This window comes from Lithobates pipiens, unplaced genomic scaffold (genome assembly GCF_037356315.1).
Source record: "Lithobates pipiens isolate NorthernLeopardFrog02 unplaced genomic scaffold, aLitPip1_a1.2 Scaffold_13, whole genome shotgun sequence".
NCBI classification, from domain to species: domain Eukaryota; kingdom Metazoa; phylum Chordata; class Amphibia; order Anura; family Ranidae; genus Lithobates; species Lithobates pipiens.
In genome coordinates, this window is record NW_027507718.1 from 54,385,918 (window position 1) to 54,410,423 (window position 24,506).

A 24,506-nucleotide genomic window follows, 5' to 3' on the forward strand; every position below is an offset into this window, starting at 1 on the left:
TTTAGCCGAAGCCTCGGGCAGACGAAAAAGCCATTTGTGAGCAGAAAACGAGGGCCCTTAGCCTTCCTGGCCTGTGGGAGTAAGGTACTCTTACCACCTGTGGCATTCTTAATAATGTCATCCAATGAGGCTCCAAAGAGCTGCTGACCAAGGAAGGGTAAATCCGTCAGGGCTTTTTTAGATGCCTGGTCAGCCGACCAGCATTTTAGCCAAATTAGGCGCCTCAGCAGCATTGTTGACACTGAAGCCCTGGATAAGAGGGAGAGCATCCAGGGCCGCATCACAAACATACTTAAGGCCTTGCACTAACTGGTCTGCTAGTTCCACGCAGACAGGAGAAGCCTGTTGCTCCCCTAATTCACGGTGCAAACATTTTGCCCACTCAGTAAGTGTCTGTGACACAAGTGCGGATGCCAGTACTGGTCGCATTGCTGACCCCACAACTGTGAACAAGGAATGGGCCATTGCCTCGGCCTTCCAGTCCGTGGAGTCCTTAAAGGCAGGAGTCCCCTCTACCTGGATACTTTGTTTAACCTGGATACTGGGGGGTACACGACCGGAGGAGCCAACCATTTTTTGAGAAGGCTCTTCTCAAAGGGGTAACACCGCCATGTATTTGGGGACCGAAAAGGTCCATTGCGGTCGACCCCATTCCTTGTATATGAAATTATTGAAATAAGTCAGATAAGGAAACACCTTAGGTGTACAGGCTGGCTTACAGGACCCAAAAGGGACCACTACATCAGCAGAGGGATCTGCCGTATCCTGAATTTTCACTGTATCACGCACAGCTGTGATAAGTGCTCCAACAAGCGATTTGTCGTGTGCCGACCCAGACGGGGACTCATCCTCACTGTCCGATCGGTCCTGGTCAGTGTCATCTGAAACAGAGCGGGGGTCACCAGCCTCAGCGGGGCCAGTCTGCGTCAGAGCTCTCCCCAGAGGACGGGGGCAGGGGCCGCTTTTTACTGCCTTTGCGCCCACGCTTCTCCTCCATATTGGCAACGAACGTGTTAAGGACTGCTGAAAAAGCGTCCAGAGGAACTGCACTGTCTGCAGGCGAACCGGTTGCAATTGCCTGGATTTCAGGGGAAGAAAACCAGAGTTAGACTTACCGGTAACTTTTTCTAGGAGTCTTCCAGGACAGCCTGAGACACGGCTCCTCCCTCCGGGACTGGAAACATTTACCCAAATGGTTAAAAGGAGGTCCTCCAGGCCTTCCCCTGTATTTTCCGCAAGAACCGCCGAAAGGCTCTGAAAGACATAACACACTGGCAAAACAGTTATCCCTTTTGCTCCAGCTATAAAACTCTGGGTGGCAAACCGAGCTGTCCTGGAAGACTCCTAGAAAAAGAGTTACCGGTAAGTCCAACTCCGGTTTTCTCTTATCGTCTTCTAGGACAGCCTCTGAGATAAGCAAGAAACTTACTTTGTTAGGTCCTCCAGGCAGTGGTCCCTCCCTTTCTCCCAAATGCCTGATCCTTAACGGCAACCAGGTCCAAGCGGTAATGGTTTGCGAACGTGGAGTAGCTGGACCACGTCACTGCTCTGCAGATCTCCTTCGGAGTAGCACTGGCTTTCTCTGCCCATGAAGTTAAAACCGCCCTAGTTGAATGTGCCTTTACTAGAGGCGCTTGCCTCCCTGCCAGCCTGTATGCCTCTAAAACTGTCATCCTAATCCATCTGGCCATGGTGGCTTTAGATGCCTTAAAACCTTTGCGTGACCCCGCAAAATTTGCAAAGATTCTGTCTTCCTGAAGTCTTTGCCGATATCTAAATAAATAAATAAATAAAAAGGCCACGCCCAACATCAACTAAACTGAATTCTCCTTCCGCATCACCTTCTGAGGAGGAGTAAAATGTTGGCAGGATAATGTCCTGAGTTCTATGAAAAGTAGAATAAACTTTGCGGAGGAAACTAGGATCTGTTTTAAGCACAACCCTATCCTCCAAAATCAACAGAAAAGGCTCTTATTGAGAGCGCCCGCAACTCACTCACTCACTCACACCAGAGCACAAGAGTCACTGGGACTTTGGGGTGGTTTGAGGAGGATTGAATAGTATTCCTCCTCTGCCATGACCCTTGTGACCAGTCCAGTGTTTTTTAGGCCGACCCTCTCTCCCCTGCTGGTCTTTTGCCTAAACCCTCGGGGGAAAAAAATAATAAATAAAAAAAAAAAAAAAAGACTTCTGTCCTCAGGCTTCTTCTCTGGAAAAGCTTTTTGTCCTGGGTACGCTCCAGGGCCTCCTGGAGCCCAGGACCAAAAAAGGTGATCACCTGAAAAAGGTAAGCCACAAAGCCCAAGATTTGATGCTGCATCTCCCGACCAGGCTTTCAACCATACAGCCCTTCTTGCAGCATTAACCAAAGCTGCAGACCTGGCCGCTAACTTTACTGACTCCGCAGAAGCGTCAGCTAGGAACCCAACTGCTTTTACTGCTCTAATTTACCACTCCCCATCTTGGTGGACTTTGCTACTGGACCTAATCAAACGTACTTATAATTTGCCAGATCTCCTCCCCTTTTCCAGTGGTAAGCTACAGACCATACAGATATTAACCTTTTCCTCTCAAAAATTGTAGGGATTGTATTTTAGTTTATGTTTTAACCTTATGTACAGTGTGTAGGGTAGTTGTATAATTAATAATTTTCCAACATTAATTGTCTAGGCTGTGTATGTTGAAGCCGTGCCTGGGTGAATTTAGGTTTAGACCTGTATTACAACAATTTAGGCTACTGTGGTCCCAGGGAAAGTCTTTATTGCCCCATTCAATCTAGCAGCTCTGTTAACTTAATATTTCCTTTAAAAATGGACACTATTGATATGTTGACTCCGTGAGACATACTATGTATTCCTTCCGGCCGGAGAAATTCAGAGGACTGCTTCCCCCGAGCGACACGGGATATTGTGTTTTTGAACGTAAGGCGCAATCACCTCAAGTATTTTTAACAGCCATTTGGGCTCCCCTGAGTTATTTGTAAAATATATATATATAAAAAAAAAAAGTTTTATTGCCGTGTTGATGTTTTTGATAAAGGTATAGAAATGTTAATCACCAGAAATCCCAGTTCTGTATGAAATTGTGTAACTATACTTGCAATTTAATAAAATCAATTTACTTAATTTTATTGGGAGATATTTATACATTGGTAAGAATTCCCCATGGATTAACAAACTCAGGAAATTATTGTTACCAATTATCTGAACAAAGTTCACAATTTTACTGCAAGGTTGGAGGCACTGAAAAAATAAATAAAAACGCTCTGATTTTAATTTAAATTCCCTATATGTATTAAGATTCCATACCACACTCAACACTGAGTTCGGAGTAACATCTAGTCAAAACTCAGGAAAGGCACCACATGAATTCAGCATGCCCAATCATGCTGAGGTGTGGAGCAGCCAATCTTGGAGAGCTGAAGAAGAAAGCAGGGGGAGAATGTGAAGCTGGAATCGAAAACACATTCTCTCTCTCATGCCGTTCATGATAAAGAAATCAGATGTCAGTGTATTTTTTTTATCTTGCTACAAAAAAAAAAAAAAAAAAAAAAAAAAAACTACAAGAGGGTTGCTCAGAGCTGGATTAAAAGGGGTTGTAAACCCTTGAGATTTTTCAGCAGCCCCCCTGACCCCCCCCTCCTTTACTTACCTGAACCCGGTCTTTCCAGCGACAGGGATGAGCATACCAGCTCCAGCCGGTGTCCAACTAGATTTATAGCGCAGCCATTGGCTCGTCGAGGGGACGAGTCCTGCTGTCTGCGCCAATGGACGCAGCAGAACACAAGAGTGCACTCGCATGAGTGCGCTGAGGGAGAGACCAGGGGACCCCAGAAGAGGAGGATCAGGGCCACTGTGCAAAACCAACTGCACAGAGGTGGTATGACACGTTTTTTTTTTTTATTTATTTTTTTATATATAAACTGAACCTTTACATATCCTTTATCTCCTAATGACAAGACTGAGGACAGAGAGAAAAGAAAATACCTTTAGTACCTCCTGAAGCAGTTATGTATGAGAAGACAAATAACTAGAGCATATCACATCAATTCCAAATATGTTTATGAAAGAATCCAACTCACCCTTGCAGGCCAGTGAGGGTAACCTTTCATCTTGGCAAAGATCAGGTCCCCAGGCTTGTAATCTCGTGTCATTTTGTCTTTACATTAAAAGGAAAAAAAAATGAAAAAAAATTACCGAACACTAATGTAATCTTAAACAAGACAAACCATTTTTTACCTTTACAGGTGGGAATACTGACCAACACAGATTCAAACCACAAAATCCACCAGGATAAGGTTCTTGATTGTTATTTAATAGACCAATATTTTTAGCCCAAAATATATGAAAATGCCAGCCCTATGGCAAAAAAACTAAAAAATATATATATATTTTTGTGACTTAGTCTATGTACTTTAAAGTGGAATTCAAACTAAACCAGTAAGCTTTTTACGACAGGAAAGAAAAAAAACAAAAACAAACAGACCAGCGCCACTGCAGATGGGCACAGCGCTGGATGGAGATAAGACTCAGGTAAGTAAGTAGGGAGGTGAGGGGGCAATACAATTACTGGGACATTTTTCACCTTAATGCAGAGGGACTTGCAAGCTGCACAAATCACATCTCAGCATATAGCAGTTTCCTTTTCACAGAACATTATTGAAAATGTCACGAGGGCATAAAGTACTTTTTTCAGCGCAGCAAGTTGCAACACCCACCACTGCATCACATCATTTTGGTGAAAAGAACTGTACTGAAATGTCACAATAGCTGCCAGCGTAGCCCCAACGCATCCAGAGTGAATGAGCCCCAAGGGTGCCAATGTGCGGGACAAAGGCATGTCTGATGGCTAGTATAACCACTTCAATACAGGGCACTTTCACCTCATACCAGCCCAGGCCAGTTAGCAGCTTTCAGCGCTGTCGCACTTTGAACGACAATTGCGGTCACGCAATGATGTACCCATATTACATGTTTATCATTTTTTTCCCCACAAATAGAGCTTTCTTTTGGTGGCATCTAATCAACACTGGGTTTATTTTTTGCTAAGCAAAAAGAACCAACCCCCCCCTTCAAGTTTAGAGGTCGGCCGATATTTGCCATTTTTTAATCGGCATCGGCCGATTTAGAACTACAGCGAGACTTGCAAATGACTTCTCTAATAGAAGTCCATGCAAGTTGCCCAAGTCTTCATAGAAGCGACTTTCCTCCTTTCTGGGCAGTCTGCCAAGAAAAGAGTAAAGAGATACAATGTTTACACTTGAATGAATGAACTCAACTCAGTGTGTAGAGTTCTCAGGTTAACCATTTAAAGACTAAATCTTTCTGCCAAAATCACTTAGACACCCCAAAAATTATATATTTTTTAGCAGAGATCCTAGGGAATAAAATCGTGGTTGTTGCAATATTTTATTTCACATGGCATTTGAGCAGAGGTCTTTCAAATGCAATTTTTTGGGGGGGAAAAATAAATAAATAAAACAGTAAACTTAGCCCATTTTTTTTTCATCCAAAAGTTTTGACTGTTTATTTTATAGTTTTTTTTTTTTTTTTTTATCTAAATCATACATACAAGTAAACTGATTGGAGGTTTGTTTTGTTTAATAAATGTAAGAGATTTTCTGTATCACCTATGAAGGCTGCTTTCACACTGGAGCGGGCAGGCATTGATGGTAAAACGCTGCTAGTTTTAGCTGCGTTATTCGGCTGCTAGTGGGGCGCATATAACCCAGCTAGCGGCCGAGGAAGAGGTTAAATGCGCCCGTGAAGCACTGCGGCCAAATCGCATTGCATGCGCTTCAGCAGTGGTGCCCATTAATATCAATGAGCAGGAGTGGTGGAGGAGCGGTATACACCACTCCAAACGTGCTGCTTGCAGGGCTTTTTTTTTTTTTTAACATCCTGCCAGCGCATCGCTTGTTTGAAAGCACTGTTTCACACAGACTGCAGGGGAGCCATTTTGCAGGCACTTTACAGGCGCTATTTTTAGCCCAAAAGCGCCTGAAAAATGCCCCAGTAGGAAAGGTGTCTGTCAGATTTTATGAGATAAGGGGGGATTAAAAAAAAAAAAAAAAAAAAAAAAATCGGCATCATATCGGCTGCCATGATTTCTAAATATCGGCATTGGCCAGTGAAAAACCCATATCGGTCGACCTCTATTCAAGTGGTTACAAAATTTTGTTTTCTCCTTCACTAATATGCAGTGATGATGAGGAGGCACCAAGGTAGATATAAGTCACTGATAAAAAATAAAAATAAAAAAAAATCTGTTTTTGATTTAAGTTGATTTTTTTGATTTTTAGCAGATTTATTTTAATAAAATGCTTTTGGAATTAAAATCTAAAGATCGTTTTCTATATATACACATATTCAGCATGAAATGGAGCTTATGTAGCATGAGGCTGTATATTCTGCAATATTTACATTTTTGGCAAACTCAATGAATTCAAGATCTGCAAGCTGAGATAACATGCACTGCATTGATGCATTAACACAATTTCACAGTTACCATGAGATAAAACAAAGTTTAAAACAAAGAACATTCCTTTATCCCATGGTTTTGCAAACGTATGTACATTACAAACTATATGACTGAATTGGTTGATATCGCAGTTTTACTAACTATTATTCTAAATAGCAAACCTTCATTTTGTTTGCAAATATTAACGATTCTAACTACCAGCAAGAATAAGGCCTCATGCACATGAGACGCAGTTAAACGAGTGTTCAGATGCAGTTGGACACTTTTTTCAACTGCCCCTGAACTCATTCAATGTTATCCTATGTGTCCATGCACACAGTCTCGTTTTTTGCCGTTTTTATGCAGTTGCGTTTAACCTCGTTTTTCCAGAAGCAAAAAAATGGGTTCAGACGCAAAAATTTCCACGGCACCCGCGTTTGCGTCTATATGCGTTTTTAAAGGAACCCAATTTTTTGGACCTGAAAACTCAGAAATATGATCGGAGAATGACATTTTGTGACCCAACTTTGGGGGCCCATATCTTGGGGCCACTTATTGTCAGGAACACCAAATTTGGTATGGAGACACTGTGGATCTCGCACTACAATTTGGGGTTCCTATCACTAAGTGACCCCAAAGTCGGGTCATAAAATGTCATGCACTTTTCTGCATCAGAGATACATGGCCTCAAAGTCAACTGTGACCATCTGCGGCAATGTAATTTGGTCATTAGGGTTGGGTGTTATGGTAAGTGGTTATGCTGGATTAATAGCACAAACTCTGCTTAAATATAATAGATTTGCACACTGGAATTAAGCATATATAATAAACATCCAAAAAATGTATTTAAAGTGACTAAAAATATCTGGTGAAAACTAAGACAGAGTCACAAAAAGTGAAAGTATAGTGAAAATCAGCCCATAGATACAAGTCCTAAGGTGAATTGCCAACGAAGATCAGAGAGTATGAAATCCCTTTACCAAGTGAAAAAACACCCAGGAAGTGAGCAAATATTCGCTTTACCGACTCCAAAGACCAATAGAATGGTCTCAGCAAGCCCAGGGAATTCGGTCTCCCAAAAACCTATGCCGCAATACAGCTGATCCTGGATCGGTACCACTCAGGGAATATAAATAATAAAAGCTCCCATTGTGTAGTATTTAAATAAAGAATTTAATAAAGGAGGGCGTGTCCGGAAGCCGATCCGAATGGCAGCTTAGCCGCCTAGCTCTCCTGCCAGCCATCGCATCCTAGCGCCTACGGGGACCATCCGCCGCCATCCGATGGGTAGATCCAGGGCTACCCGCTCCTCAACCACCAGGGGATCCTCCGCTGCTCCTCCGGGCCCCGCAACGGACCTCCGTACTTTTTTTTGCCCACGGAGCTCCCAGACAGCGGCCTTCCCAAGATGGCGCCGGCCGCGGCTTCCACGTCCTCCCAAGCATCTCTGGCCCGCAGCCAGCTGCACAGCCGCCAATCCGGCCACGCAGGGGACCGATCACCCCAGGAGACGACCGCGACCCGTGCCTTCGGTGCGGTGAGTGAGCCCCGGCTGCACAGCGGGCCGCCCAGCTAGGCCCGAGGCCTACCGCGCCGCCCCCCCCCCCCCCCTCCACTGGAGCACCGGGACACACTCCCTTTACTGCCAGGCCCGCGGGCTGTGCGGGGAGGCCTGCATCCACCTTGCCTGGAGCACCATCCCCTCTCCACGCAGCCTTAGACTGGGCAACAGACCGGAGGGATCTCAGTGGGGAGGATCTGAGCAGGGAGGCAATGGGACTGGACCTGGATAGTCCAGGGGGGGGGGGGGATGCCCCTCCTCCACCTGATACGCAGTGCACTGAAGCACTCCCCAGGCTGCTCCGGGCAGCATCGGACCCCTTTCTCCCAGCCACATCCTTGAGATCACCCTCCTCCCTGGAAAGTGTAGACTTTCCTGCCCTGCCCCCCCCCCGGAGAGCCGATGTCTTAGTCATACCGGGGGCCCAGGGAGGTGGGTGGACCCCACCAGGACCTTGGCGCCCGGTCGCCGCCACCTAAGGCCCAAAAACTGAACCCATTGCGGGCCTCCAGCCTCCTGAATCCCCAGGGTGGACCCAACCTCTGCGCACTCTGGCCCATACGAGACTGTCTTCGCAGGTGGAGGGGGGGGGGGGGGGGGGGGTCGGAGCCGACTATCCCCTCCGGCCCCCACAGCTACACGGCCGGGGGTGTGGGACTTACCCAATGGGCCCGATTCCCCCACATGTGTTGACGGGCCTGAGGGTTTCAGTCCTCTGCCACCCCGCTTACACCCAGCCCGGGGCGATCTTGGGGAACCCTATCCCCCACCTCTCCACCCACAGTGGCAACAATACTTGCAAGCGATACCCACTAAAGAGGACTTTAAGCAATTGATCGAAGATGTTAAATTCACGTGCAGATCGGAAATACAAATGCTCCACTCCGGCCTTAAACACCTGGCAGATCGGGTGGAAATGGCCGAGGAGGAGATTCAGGAGACCAAGATAGCGATCCACAGGACCCAAATTCAAGGGGCCGATCATCGAATGTTATTGAGAGACATGCAACGCCAGGTGGAGGACTTGGATAATAGGGGGCGCAGGCATAATATCAGGGTGCGAGGGATCCCGGAGGCAGATGGCCCAGAGGATGTACAGATTATTCTGCAGGAAGTATTTAACCTCCTAGGGGAACCCACCACCAAGTTTATCAAAATGGACCGAGCCCACAGGGTTCTGCGCCCCAAGAATACTAACTCCGTCCCCAGAGACATCTGTAGAATTTACTCATTCCACCTTAAAGAGGACATCATGCGGCAGGCCCGCCTGGCCCGGGCGGTGACCTTTCGAGACACCCCAGTACAACTTTTCCCGGACCTCTCCTGGATTACGTTACAAAAACGCAGACTCCTTCAGCCGCTTCTTCACACCCTGCAGGAGGCCAACATTCCCCATCGCTGGGGTTTCCCGTTCAGTCTCACAGCCAAGTATCAAGGCAAGTCGGCCTCTCTGCGCTACCCAGAAGACCTACACAACTTCTGTGAGGAGCTGGGAGTCCTTCCGCCCCAGCTGCCAGACTGGGACCTCGTGGCTACCCCGCCTGCACTCCCCACGCTGTGGCAGAAGGTCCCTCCTCAGCAACGACCCAGAAACCGTGAAGCACCCAAAAAGTCGACCCGACCAGGACATGGCTGATGCATCCAGCCTTGCTACTTTGTCCCTTTCCTTTCTTGTTGCTCCCCTCCACCCTTGAGGCCATAGGGAGAAATGTTAACTTTCCTCTTAAACGCTATGCTGCTACTGGTCCCCATTGATTTCCCCCCCCCCCCCCGGTGCCTTCGCATTGACTTCCTGCTGTTAAGATGGCATATGGGAGACCCGAGAGAGTGGGTTCTTTTCCGTTCTCACACCACCCCCTCCTCCCCGGGTATGCTGGTGGTGTACCCGGGGCCCTAGGTTCCTCATTTTGTTTACTGTTGGAAAAAAAATGTTTTCCTATTTTGGTTCTCCTTAACCCAGGGGTTGACAAATTTGTTTGGAATCTGGGAGCCAGCTAAAAAAGTTAGGAGCCAGGTCCGTGACGGCGATCTGGACCTGTCCCTGGCCTGACATGGAGACAAGTGAGGGGAAGATAGCCTCCAGCCCCCCACATATGAGATCACCTCTCATTGGACACACCGTTTGAGTGCTAAATGGCCGCTGTGATTGGCCATTTAGCATGATCTGTGATTTGCTGTATCCAAGGGACACGGCCAACACAGAACTTCCCCGATGTGCGCCCATGGCGGCGTTCAGAGGGGAAGTAAACAGGAGGATGTCCAGGGACGCCCTCCCGGCAATTGGTGTCCGTGCTGTAGACATCTTTTGTCTATAGCGCGGGCACGAAGTGGTTAACAAAAGAATGTGACTTTTATTTCCGCCATGTTCCCGCTTCTTAACGTCATATCCCCGCTAAGGGTTAGATCAGGTCCGCCTGAAAAACTGACAGGTGAACCTGATCAGACAGCCCTTGTGAAAGGGGTCAAGCAGGGAGGATTACAAATAATATTTTTTTTTTCCCTTAATTAAAATAATTTTTTTTACTTTTTACAAAAAAAAATAATAATAATTAAATAATATATATATATATATATATATATATATATATATATATATATATATATATATATATATATATATATATATATATATATATATAATATTTTTTTTTTTTTTGTAAAAAGTAAAAAAAATTATTTTAATTAGGGGAAGGAAATGGGCGGGCAGTGAAAAACAGTCAGGGAGCTTCACTCCATTAGGAATTATCATTATTGGAATAGGGTGTAATTTCTACATCCACCACAAGATGGCGCCAGACTACCGAAAGATTTTAGTAGGCCGCAAAGCCGCGGCCTCAATTACTGGCCGGCGCGGCCCGATGGAATTGCGCGGCGGAGTTCGGGGTCCAAATGGAGACAGGATACCCCAGCAGCGTTGCCCCAGTCGCCAGGACACGAAATCTAGGCGCAAATGCGACCTGGCGACCGGGGTTTGTCGAGCCCTGCCTTAACCCAAGCTCACTTGTTTCTTTTGCAATCCCAAATGTGGAAAACTGGACTCTCATGTGGCTGTCCGATCCGGCCCTTGGGCTCGGGGTCTAGCGGCCCACTGGGAATCAGTGTAGACCTGAGTGATTTGCCCACTCATGGTCCAGTTATGTTGTGCATTTTGCTGTGTTACAAATGTGTGCTCGATATTTGTTTTCTTACTTGCTGCTCTAACCTTTTTCTTTTTTCTCTTCCTACCCCACCCCCCTCTTCCTCCTCCCTCTGTCACCATGTTCCAGTCTGTAGGTTCTGGGGACGTAGCTATTGGGTCCTCCCACCGGGGCGTGACCCTCCTGGCGGTCATCACTGGACGTCGCTGTTGGGTAAGACATCATCTGCTTCCCCTCCCCCCCATGACTTGACTGATGGCTAAGATTTTATCCCTGAATGTCCATGGCCTCAATTCCAACAGGAAACGGCATCTGGCACTGAGGGAATTTAGGCAGTCGGGAGCTGATATTATCCTCGTCCAGGAGACGCATTTCGATAAGGGGGGTTCCTTTGCCTTCGCCTCCAGATATTTCCCACTAGCTTATTTATCCTCGGGGTCTCATAAGAGAGTGGGGGTGGCTATCCTGATTCGACATGGAGCTCCATTTACGTACCTTGATCACTACAGCGATCCCCGTGGGGGCTTCCTGATACTTAAGGGTACGTGGCAGTCTCAACCGATAACATTATGCGCCCTATATGCCCCGAATGTCCATCAGCACACTTTTGTCTCCAGAGTCCCGTCACGCTTATTTAAAACTGACCACAATTATCTGGTGGTGGGCGGAAATTTTAATCTGGCTCACTTGAATGCTGCAGACCGCCTGGCGGCGACACCCCGACCGCCTTCGGCCAAAGCCCTCAGGGATTCGAAGCTCTTTCGTCAAATTACCCGACGTTATGCACTCGGACGCCTGGAGGGCTCTCCATCCGGTGGACCGGCAGTACACGTACTACTCGGCCCCCCCACCGGATGCACTCTCGCATCGACTATTTTTTTTATTAACAATGCTACATTGGGAGTGGCCAGTAGTGCCCTCATCTTACCGATTTCATGGTCGGACCATGCTCCGATCCTACTAACCCTGGACCTGGGTTCCCCGGTGGTCAGGCCCTACAACTGGAAAATGAACACCTTCCTCCTACAAACGCCTTCCCTCCCAATCAGAACTAGTTTTGACCCTGACCCACTACTTTACCGAAAACGCCACTCGGGATGTTACTCTACCCACCCTATGGGTAGCCCACAAAGCGGTCATACGCGGTAAATGCATGGCACTTTCCTCAAGACATGAAGAGGGACATAGCGGCCACCAAATTACACACAGAAGGAGAGCTCAGACACCTGGAACAGAAATTGCAAACCTCCCCATCCCTGCTTCCGTGACTTAGCGCTCCACCGTGTGGAAAAGGCTCTCCTTCGGATAAAACAGACGTACTACGACAGGGGTAATAAAGCACATTCCCTTCTAGCGCGAAAACTTGAGACAAAACCCTTCTGTCTACCCCACACCAGATCAAAACTAAAGCCAACCAGATGGTCTCCCACCCCAAAGAGGTTGTTGACACCTTTGCGGAATTTTATGCGGAGCTCTATAATAATCCTGGTATCCCCAGCGACCCCCTACTGGCGGAGCTCTTCAATCCTATGCGGCAATATCTGTCAGAAAGCGGAATACCTCGTATTCGAGAGTCGGATCTAGCCTCTTTAAACAAGCCCATTACAGAGGAAGAGGTAGAACTGACAATAAAGTCCCTCCCTTCGCATAAATCCCCGGGCCCGGACGGTTTACCCTACGAATACTATAAAGCATTTTTGCCTCTCTTGTTGCCGCACATGAGTAGACTCTTCAATGCCTTCTTACAGACCACCCCCGTCCCCTCGGATATGCAACGTTCCTTCCTAACCCTGATCCCCAAGCCAGATAAGGACCCTATCCTGTGTGCCAACTATAGGCCCATAGCACTCCAGAATACAGATTTGAAAATTTTTACTAAATTACTGTCGCTACGACCCAATATGGTCATCCCCTCCCTTATCCACAAAGATCAAGTGGGTTTTGTCCCTCTCCGCCAGGCTGGAGACAACACCAGGAAGGTGATAGACTTGGTCGACGTGGCGAACAGGGAGGGCTTGCCGTCCTTGCTTTTGAGTCTGGATGCAGAAAAAGCCTTTGACAGACTGGGGTGGCCCTTCATGTTCGCCACACTGGCCCACATAGGGATAGGGGGACCGTTCTTGCGGGCCATACGACACCTTTATTCCAACCCGTCCTCTCAAGTCAAAACCCCCTTCGCCACCTCTTCCACCTTCTCTGTCTCCAACGGCACGCGCCAGGGATGTCCCTTGTCACCCTTGCTATTTGCTCTCTGTGTAGAACCCCTGGCGGCATCCATTAGACAGAACCAGGCGATCAGGGGCATATCGGTTAAAGATAAGGAATTTAAGATCTCGCTGTTTACAGATGACATTATGCTAACCCTTACCCAACCCAGGATCTCCCTGCCCAACTTACACATGGAACTGGACCACTACAGCGCCCTATCGGGATACAAAATCAATGCCTCGAAGTCGGAGGCCCTTCCAGTTAATATCCCGACCCTGGAGGTGGATCATCTACAATCCACCTTCCCTTATAATTGGAAGTCCACCTCCCTAAGGTACCTGGGGGTAAACATCACCCCAACCTTCGCCTCCCTATATCAGGCAAATTTCCCGCCCCTGTATGGAACTATTAGGCAGCTACTCTCGCAATGGCGGAAGCACCACATTTCCCTCTTCGGTAAGATAGCCTCAGTGAAAATGACAATTCTCCCGAAGCTCCTTTACATCTTCCAGACCCTCCTCGTCCCCATACCTTATTCACACTTGGAAAGATTACAAGCAGATCTGCTTAAATATACATGGAACTACAAGCGCCACAGAATACCTTGCTCAGTAATGACAGCTTCACGCTCAGACGGGGGTCTAGCGTTCCCTGACCTCGTTAAGTATTATCAGGCAGCTGAGCTCCATGCGGTTGCCTCCTGGTTTACCCAGAGATCGTATAACCGATGGACAGAAATCAAAAAGCTTTGGCTGGCTCCGATCCACCCCAACAGTATGCTCTGGTGTGCGGCGACATTGATCCCCCAGGCCCGCCTATTGGGAACTATGTCCCAGCTGCAATATCTCTGGCGTAAGCTCACTAAGCGGTATGACCTCTCCTCGGATAAGTCGCTCCTGATGTCTTTTATATGTAATCCCAAGGTGCTGGATAGCTTAACCTACCCCATGTCACACCCCTGGTCTTCTCAGAACCTTTTCCACCTGGGGACCCTGGTGGACCCGAGATCGCGGAGATTGCTGCCCTACGCCGATCTCCAGTCCAAATTTGACCTCCCTCATCAGGGATTTTACAGTTACTTGCAAATACCACACTTTGCCCAGACCATATCTCCGACCTACGCTTCTCTCCGCCATCCTCATTTGAAAACGTAATTTTAACGGGTACGGCCCAAAGGGGAATGATCTCGGATATCTATAAAATAATTAACGCACTCCATGTGGCCTCTCAAGGCAAACATGCCTACATGCTCAAATGGGAAGAAGCGCTGGGTGAAGAAATTACGGAGGAACAGTGGCGGGTGATATGGTTGCAGGCCTCCAAAAGTTCCGTATGCACGCTTTACAGAGAGAATGCGTATAAAATATTTTTTTGGTATATGACCCCAGACGTTCTCCACCCCATCTACCCCTCTACATCTGACAGATGTTGGTGGTGCCTAGAGCACAAGGGCACCCTCTTCCACATTTTTTGGCAATGCCCCCGTATAGTCCTTTTTGGACAGAGGTTCAGCGACTTTTGACTGGCATACTAGACCAACAGGTGGCCCTGACCCCCAAAACCTTTTTGCTGGGTATTCCTTTTCCTAAACTGACGAAATCCCAAAAGAAATTATCTCGACACATCCTGACGGCCGCGCAATGTCTTGTGGCCCTCCATTGGAAGCAGACACAGCCCCCTACCCCTGGTGCTCTTCACACTAGGATCAGGGACGTGGAGCTAATGGAAAAGATGACCGCCAGGATAGAGGATCGGTTGGAAGCGCATGATGTGGTGTGGGGTCCCTGGAATCTCTGGGAAAGTCGCCCATGATCGGGCGCATGGAACACTCGAGGTAACCATCAATCCTTACCTTTTCCCCCTACCCCTCTTTAGTCCCCTCTTTTCTCTCTCCTGGCTTCTCCCTCTCTTTTCTCTGGTTTCCTTTTTCCCTTTCTTTCTTTTCTCTTCTTGTTTTTTTATTCTCTCTCCTGAAAGTAATTTGTTAAAGGTTCACACGTGCAGATAGTACCATAAGATGATACCTCCTACTTCCGCATGGGCTCTTACGATGGTAGTAGAGACCTGAGGATATATAGGCTGAATATCAGTGAGGGCCCTAATGAACGCGGTGGAGCCCCCTCGGACTGGTCTGTACCTACTCCAGGGGGTTATACTCAATAGGTCGATATGCATGGACTAATTGCCACTTTTCTTTTTTGTGTTACTCTAAATGCTGCAGTGTACAGTATGACGTGTATCGCATTGTATTAAACGAATAAAGAAAAAAGTTATTTGAAAAAAATAAAAATAAAAAAAGAATTTAATAAAAATAAAAATCGCACTTACAAGAAAGTTGCAATATAGCTCAATATAAAATCAACGGTGTCCCATAACACTCTCCCTGCTCGCTGTCCTCCGCAGAGCTACACCTCCGAGGCAAATGTGATGTCAGAGCACCTCCCTACGCGGCATTTTGTCACAAGTGGACTTCATCTGGGGATTGGCTGTTAAACACTTGATATGCTTTCTATTGTGGTTAACAGGTGTATGAAATTTGCAAATCATCGTGTTCTGTTTTTACATAGATTTTACACAGTATTCCAACTTTTTGGGAATTGGGGCTGTAAATGGCACCATTAACCACTTGCTGACTGCCGATATACGTTGGCACATAGCAGCGGTGGGCAAATGGGTGTACCTGTACATCCCCTTCATTTGTGGGCTAGTGGGCGTGCACCGCATACCTGCTGCATACTGCCTGACTGTGCCCACGGGTCCAGCAGACTTGATGCCCGCCAGTGTCCCACTATCGTGTCACAGAGGGGCAGAATGGGGCAATGTAAACAAGGCATTTCCCTGTTCTGCCTAGCAACATGACAGATCTACTGTTCCCTGTCAACGGGAGCAGTCATAGCTGTCATGTTTTAGTGAGCCCACCCCCCCTACAGTTAGAATCACTCCCTAGGACACAGATAACCCCTCGATCCCCCCAGTGTTTAACCCCTTCCCTGTCATTTACACAGCAATCAGTGCATTTTTTTATAGCGCTGATTGCTGTATAAAATGATAACGGTCCCAAAATAGCGTCCAATGTGTCTGCAGCAATGTTACAGTCATGATAAAAGAAAATCGCAGATCGCCATTATCAATAATTTAAATTCCATAAATTTATCTCCCATTTTGTAGAAGCTATACCTTTAATGCAAGCCAATCAATATACGCGTTTTTGTTTTTTTTTACCACCAAAAACACGTAGAATACATATCGGCCTAAACTGAGGAAAAAACTTTTTTTATAATATTCCCAAAAAATATATAGCAAAAAGTAAAAGATATTGCTATTTTTGCAAAATGTATGTTTATAGCACAAAAAATAAAAACCACAGAGGTGATCAAATACCACCAAAAGAAAGCTCTATTTGTGGGAGTCAATTTTGTTTTGGTGTAAGGTCGCACGACCATGCAATTGCCAGTTAAAGTTACACAGTGCCGAATCATAAAAAGTGCTCTGATCAGGAAGGGGGTAAAAAAAAAAAAAAAAAGAAAAAAAATATTTCATGCATTTATATGAGTTTATAAATGTCCTGTACATACATTTAAACAAATGTTTGACACTGCCAGTGTGAATAATGCCCTACTTTATCCAAAGAAAGGTGTTTCTTGTAGCTCTACTTTAAAAGGAGATTTCCAGCCAAAATTAATAAGTTACAGCAACAAACAGTCAATGCTGAAAAACGTGTCTGAACCCAAGCTTACTAGTCCTTTTGCTCTATTTTCACCCGGTTATCCAGCAAATACCAAAAATTCCTGTCCCCATGTAGTTACCTCACTCCTCCACTGTATCTATGGAGAGTGTCATGCTTGTAACCCTAGGCTACTCTACTGATATGGACTACAGACATGTCTATCTTCATCTCTATTACAAAGGATGGCAAACCAATTGGTAGATCATAGAAGATATTAGAAGTGCACCAAAATGAAAATATTGGTGCCAAAACCGAAAATTCGGGCTGTACTTGGGCGAAACTGAAAAGGTTTGATAATATAAAATTGTATTATATTCAACTTAATATCATAACTTTAAATATGAATTTATTGTCAATCATTATCGGCACCTTTAGCGCAAGAAAAAGGCACCCCTATAAATTTGATGTATGTCTTCACATTGGTCTGTTGCACTTCTGTTGTGGTATTAAAAATCTTGCTTGCTGTATTTTTTGTCAGTTAAAAATAACCCACCAAAAAGCACCTCACCGTTGAAATGCATTGCAAGAAGGTATCAATAATGCACCGTATTTTGAGGCGTTTTAGTCACATGACCTATGAAACACCATAAGCGCGGTAAAATTGTGATAAAATCATGGCAAAAAATTGTATGCGTTTTCCACACCATTATCTGCACCTTTTCCTTTTTCTGCAAAATGCCAATAATGTATAATAACAAAGCGGCTGAAATTTTGCTGCATCTCTAGAAGATATTCTGTGTAGTTCACTCGAAGTGACAAGGACAACGCATTTCTCTCAAGTTAATTAGGTATTTCTGATCTTTTCTGAAAGTGTGCTAAGCAACTCCCTACGGTGGATTCAGCTTGCACGCCAGAGAGTTTTTGTTTACCCGCCACTGCCTTTCTGCGCTGTTACCTGGATTTTGACAACTCTACCGGCTCACAGCATCAAGCTAGCAGCCCACTCAGTTTAGCAGTCTGTACCTTTGCCGAACATTTGAACAGGAGACCTGGACTCTCTGCTCCCTGTAAGTGAATTTTTTCTCCAACATTCCATGCTGTATGGTAATCTTTGGTGCCAGACACACTCCTATACGGTTAGCTTGATTTAAGACCTAACTCCAGGACTTAATGAAGTTTAAATAATTAATTTGGACCAAGATGGCTCAAAAACTATTTACTTCCCTAACAGTTGCAGTAGCTTTGTGTGCTGTATTAACTGTATGTGACCTCAGCTACACACAGAATTGTGTTCCAGCAGCATGATGAGGACCTTCCCGTCCTGCTCCAGGAACAAATTCGGGCTAAGAGTTGCTCAGCTATTCGCAGGTACTTTTGTATTTTCTGAAGCTATGAGTAAGCACCAGTCGTTACAGTGTGAAACATGTTAGCTGTTGATTCCATCTCTTGCTGTATGGTTTTTAACCAATAAAAAAAAAAATTATCGTTGGAGTGCGGCCATCCACATTGAATTTCTTTTTACATGCTATTTTGCATACTGAGGAGGAGGAGATTTTTGTGTCCCCAACACCTGGAGCAAGTTTGTCCATTTTATCCAGCTTGTAAGCCATTCACAGGTACTTTGCCATTTTCTGAATGAATACATAGCTTCCTCTGATTAGCCAAGTTGGACAGGTGGCTGGGTGACACAATCTCTGCTTCAGCTAGAGGAAGTTTTGTATTCATTCATAGAATACAAAGGTTCCTGGGAAAGTCTGAGCAACTCTAAGCCTGACTAGATTTTGTTCTGGGAGTGGGATGGGAAGGTCCTGTCCCCCTACTGGAAAATATTGTTGTATACAGCATGTAGCAGAGGCTACATACAGCTAGTACAGATTATTTATCTGCTGTGGATGCAACTATTAAAGCGGGAGTCCGCCGGGACTCCGTGTTTTTTTTTTTTTTTTAAAGCCAGCAGCTACAAATACTGCAGCTGCTGACTTTTAAAATAGTGACACTTACCTGTCCAGCGCGCCCGCGATGTCGGCACCCGAAGCCGATCTCTAGATCGTCTCTCGGGTGCTGCCGCCGCCATCTTGGGTATGGCAATCAGGAAATGGAGCCTTTCGGCTTAATTTCCCGGTTCCCTACTGCGCATGCGCGAGTCGCGCTGCGCAATAAGGGCGGTCCCCGCTGCCTCTGGGATCTGTGTGTTTCCCAGCAGGCAGCGGAGCACTTGTGGAAAGGGGCGGGCACTTGCGGAAAGGGGCGTAATCGACGCCCCTTTCCGCAGAGAGCTATCCCGGAAGTGGGTGCAAATACCTGTACTGTACAGGTATCTGCACCCCCCTCCCCCTGAAAGGTGCCAATTGTGGCGCCGGAGGGGGGGAGGGTTCCGATGAGCGGAAGGTCCACTTTAGGGTGGACCTCCGCTTTAAGACCCCTTTCACACTGAGGCATTTTTCAGATGCTACAGTGCTAAAAAATAGCGCCTGAAAAAAAAAATAAAAAAAAATAAAATAAAAACCCTCACCTGCAAACCCAGTGCAGCCCAAACCCAAAAGCACTGCGCTAGCAGGGCATCACAAAGAGTCCTGCCAGCAGCTTCTTAGCAGCGGTAAATACACTGCTCCTCCCCATTGAAAACAATGGGGCAGCGCCGCTATACAGCCAGCAAAGCGTCACTGCAACGGCAGTTTTTAGGCGGATTTAACCCCTATTCGGCCGCTAGCGGGGGGGGTTAAAACTGCCCCGCTAGCAACCGAATAGCGCTGCTAAAACTGCTCTAAAAATAGCACCGGTTTACTGCTGACGCCCAGGGCGGCTCAGTGTGAAAGGGTTCTTAAAATTCACCAAGACCTGGAGTTGGGCTTTAGGGCTGGTTCCCACCACAAAACCTAATTCTGGATGCATTTCTGCATGCATATTTTTAATGCTTTTATTAACCACTGTAAGACCGGCACAATGGCTCTCCTGCATGATTAGCCGTAGCTGTACAGCGGCTCACGCAGGCTCAGATGCGGGCTGGCACTTACTCCTGCTGCGGGAGCATGCCCGTGGGTCGGGAGAACGCGATGGCTTCCGGCGGCCCGCAATTGCCTTGTACGCCGTCAGAACGGGAAATGTAAACAAGGCATTTCCTCATTCTGACAAGTGATATGACAGGAGTCTACTGTTCCCAGTGGTTGGGAACTGATCTCTGTCATGTCCCAGTAAGCCTCCCCCGATTGCTGTATAAATGTCAATGGCCCCAAAAATGCATCAAGTGTCCAATCTGTCCGTCGCAATGTCACAGTCCCACCATTACAAGTAATATATATATATATATATATATATTTTTTTTTTTTTTTTTCATAAAAATTCCATAAATCTATTCCCTATTTTGTAGACGCTATCATTTTTGCACAAACCAATCAACATACGCTTATTGCAATTTTTTTACCAAAAATATGTAGAATACATGTCAGCCTAAACTGATAAAGATTTTTTTTTTTTTTTATGTGGGATATTTCTAATAGCAAAAAAAAATATTTTTGTGCTATAAACAAAAAAGGAGCGACAATTTTGAAAAAAAAAAGCAAAGCGCAGAGGTGATCAAATACCACCAAAAGAAAGCTCTACTTGTGGGAAAAAAAAAAAAGATGCCAATTTTGTTTGGTTGCATTGTTGCACGACAACACCATTGTCAGTTAAAGCAACGCAGTGCTGAAGCGCAAAAATGCTCTGGTCATTAAGGGGTAAAATCTTCCAGGGCTGAAGTGGTTAATGTGTTCCAGTGCGTTTTCCCCTCTGTTTTTTCTTCCCATCAACATGCTTCTTCTGAGCGGATTCATAGCACTGCTTCTTTCTCTCTGTAGCCCAACAACATCCGGATACTAGCTTATGTTCAGGTTCCTACACTGCTTGCATTTAAAAGGATTATGTATTATAGCAATCTATGCATCAAGGTTAAAATACCTTCTATGCTGCATGTGCGGCACTGATGGGCACTCATGGGTGGCACTGATAGGCTGCAAAGATGGGTACTTATGGGTGGCACTACTGGGCATTGATACCCGGCACTGATGGGCATCCCTGGTGGCACTGGCAGGCATTGTGAGTGGGCACTTTTCGGCAGTTGCCTTGGTACCGATTTGCATTTCCCTGGTGGTCTAGGGCCGGTAGTCCTGGGTGACATCCGAGGGGGGCTGCACTGATAAACAATCTGTCATACACGGGTGAGGAAAAGCCAAACAGCTCTTCCTGTTTACATCGTGATCAGCCGTGATTGGACGTGGCTTTTAGCCTGCTGGACATCATATGACGCCCAGTCAGGATAACTGAACCACTGCCCAGCAGTCATTCTGCTATGTGCCAGGCGGCAAGTGGTTAAAGTGGGGTACCCCCTAAAAAAAAAAAAAAAAAATGTAAAGTCAGCCGCTACAAATACTGCCGCTGCTGACTTTTATTAATCGGACACTTACCTGTCCCAGGGTCCAGCGATGCGGGGGAACGCAGCCCCCCCACCCCCCGATCACGGCACCGTCATGCATACTGTGAGCACCCGGCTGTGATTTCAGGGTGCCGTGATGCGCCGTACAGTCAACTTGGACACATGACAGGTCCCAGGTGACTGTGCGGCGCGAGGGGAAGTGATGTCACCAGCCCGGGCAAGGAAGAAGGCAGACTACGAGGGACCCCCTAGCAACAGGTATTTAGAGGTGAGTAAAAACAATTTTTTTTTCCAAGTTATTTTTTTTTTTTTTTTTAAAGAATTTTAAATGACTTATTTTTGGGTGGCAACACCACTTTAAAGAGGTTTGTCTCATCCAGTGGCGTCTGGTTCTCAAAATTTTTGGGGGGTGCAAACAAACTGAAAAATTCTGACAAAAAACAAAACAAATGCAGCCAGTGTGCCCCAAACAGCCGCCACTGTGCCCGCCCCCCCCCGGTCTGCTGTCTGCACTTACCCTGTCTCAGTGGGACAGCTCCTCAATATCTTCTCCCATCCTCTGCTATGATTGGACTCCTGTCAGGCGTCCAATGACAGCGAATGTAGTTTCAGCCAATCAGGAGACGGGTAACAGATCCGATCACCAGATTGGCGGAGAGGCGGTTTAGTGTTAGAAAAGTGAATGAATATTCGCTTTCCTAACACAACTGAGTGGCCTGCATGGCGCTCGCATGTCACCTATTTTGACGCCTATGGCTCTATTCAGGTGCTTCAAAAATACACCCCCCCCCCACCCGATGCTGTAATTCAGGTGTGGGGCACCTAGGTGGTGGCAGTGGCAGCCATAGCTAGATTCATGCATCTATTGGTGCTAGAGGGGGTGGCAGCCATGCGCCCTTATGGACGTACCACCACTGGTGTCACCCCTGTAAGTGCTTGTTCATAAAAAAATAAACTTACTTGCTGAAGAATAAGAGAAAGCCATCACATCTAAGAGTTGGTATGCTGCAATATTGGGGGGGGGGGGGGGGCTGATGCTTATCAGGAATGAAGGACTCACCACTCCAGGAGAACAAATTAGCGCCTGATAGGAATGTCCAACCATTTGCTAGCTCCAGCCCGTCTCCGTGGGTAGGTAAAGGAAGAAATGGCATCGATTGATGCTGTTGATTGCCAAGGTGACATCAAAGGATACCAACACACAGGTGTTGTAGACGCGTTTCACACAGTGCAGTTGTAGACGCGTTTCACACAGTACAGTTGTAGACAACTGTACTGTGTGAGGACCTGTGTGTTGGTTTTCTTTGATGTAATCTTAGTGATTAATAAATAACATTTTGGATTTCAATTGACGTGCAGCTATTTCTTCGTTTATCAGCGCAGGCGGCCCCCCCCCCTCCCCCAAGGCTGCCCATTAGAGGTGTCAGTGCCCAGCAGTAATTCCTGCCAGTGCCACATATTAATGCCTCATCAGTGCTGCCTCACCTGCACCCATCAATGAAGGAGAAAAAGTACTTATTTACAAAATTTTATAACAAAAACTTTTCGGTTTTCTTTTTATTAGTTTAGCAAAAGACAAGAAAAAAAAACCAGCGGTGATCAAATACTAAGGATGAGCTCAGGCGTGTTCGCATGGTCCACGTGCAGAGCCCGCCAGGAAGTCTGCGCAGCACTGCTCTAATCACAGTGAGACATTATTATACAGGATTTATATAGCGCCGACAGTTTACGCATCGCTTTACAACATTAGGGTAGACATTACAATACAATTCAAGACAGGTAGAATCAGAGGGCCCTGCTCGTTAGAGCTTACAATCTAGGAGGAGACATTGCCCAATGCGCGGCAGCAGAGATCAGACAATGTCTCACTGCCTGTGATTAGCGCAGCGCTGACTTCCTGACGGCTCTGCACGTGGAGCATGCGAACACGCCTGAGCTCATCCCGATCAAATACCACAAAACTTAAGTTCTATTTGTGGGAACAAAATTATATATAAAGATAAATAAATAATAAAAAATGTAATTTGTCTAAAGTGTAGTATGACTGCTCAATTGTCATTAAAAGTGCAACAGCTCTGAAAGCTGAAACTTGTCCTGGGCAGGAGTAGTACCCAGTATTGAAGTGGTTAAATTGATGTACACGTGACCCTTCCATGGAAAGTGAAAACGAAGCAGAACAACATCTGGCCATGTTATGCTCTGCATAGCCAGATGTGTTACTGTATAGGGAGAGCATGGGCTGAAGGAAAGCAAACACACTACAAGACACGGAAACATTGTGCTTGCCGTTAGGAGCCTTCAGGCAGGTCTGCAATGTTTAAATGGCTCCCACTCCCCCTTCTCTCACACAGAACCATGGAGCGAGGAGGCTGCAGAGAGAGAGGCGGTGCGTGCTCACACAACACACACCGCTCAGGCTCCCCTCCCTCCATGCTAATTCCATTCCCCTCACACGTCCAATAAAAGGAAACACACAATCCGCGCCCAACTGGAACACGCTTGTCACCTTTATTACCACACTCGCTGTACGGGGAAAACATGATGCGTAGGAGGACACAGCAAACACTGCTTGGTGCCAGCCCTACAGTCTGCTTGCACCACACACCTTCCACAGTCCCCTCAGCACCTATTACACATACGCTTCTTACCTGCTCGCCTTATTACTGCAGCCTAAACGGAGCGCACAGCCTATCGATCCTTCTCCCGCCAGCAACCAGCCAAGCTCCCCCCTCTACAGATCCCTCACAAACTGAGTGGGCGGAGCTACAACGGAGTTGTTGTGAGGCGGGAAATGACGTCAGGCGAGGGGTGTAGGCGGGAAGCTGAGTGAGCTGGGGATGAGGTGATGGGTAAACCTCAACAATCCAGGGACCAATACAGTATAATAATACATATAATAAAGTGCGTAATGCAAAACAAGGTTCTTACAACATGCTGGACACATGAATGTTGGGTTACATAACTACACCTAGTCTAGTGTATGCAGCTGCCTAAGCTGGGAAAACAATACCTGAGATGGGAATGATGGATACCTACTAGCAAATATAGGTACAGGACATGCTC

General features: G+C 46.5%; 1 protein-coding gene across 2 annotated transcripts in view; it reads right to left on the reverse strand.

The window, feature by feature from the left end:
• The window catches only part of PSIP1 (PC4 and SRSF1 interacting protein 1), a 148,781-nt gene extending 124,550 nt beyond the window's left edge, over positions 1–24,231 (reverse strand). Inside the window, exons 1-2 of one of the 2 annotated variants that reach the window (XM_077475125.1) lie at positions 24,092–24,231; positions 4,082–4,158 (exon numbers count right to left, since the gene is read on the reverse strand). In XM_077475125.1, coding sequence (XP_077331251.1) covers positions 4,082–4,153 — 72 coding nt within the window. In that variant the 5' untranslated portion in view covers positions 4,154–4,158; positions 24,092–24,231. The remainder of the gene's footprint in view (positions 1–4,081; positions 4,159–24,091) is intronic. The other variant, XM_077475126.1, reaches the window with a different exon arrangement.
• Between the last annotated feature and the right edge of the window lie 275 nt (positions 24,232–24,506).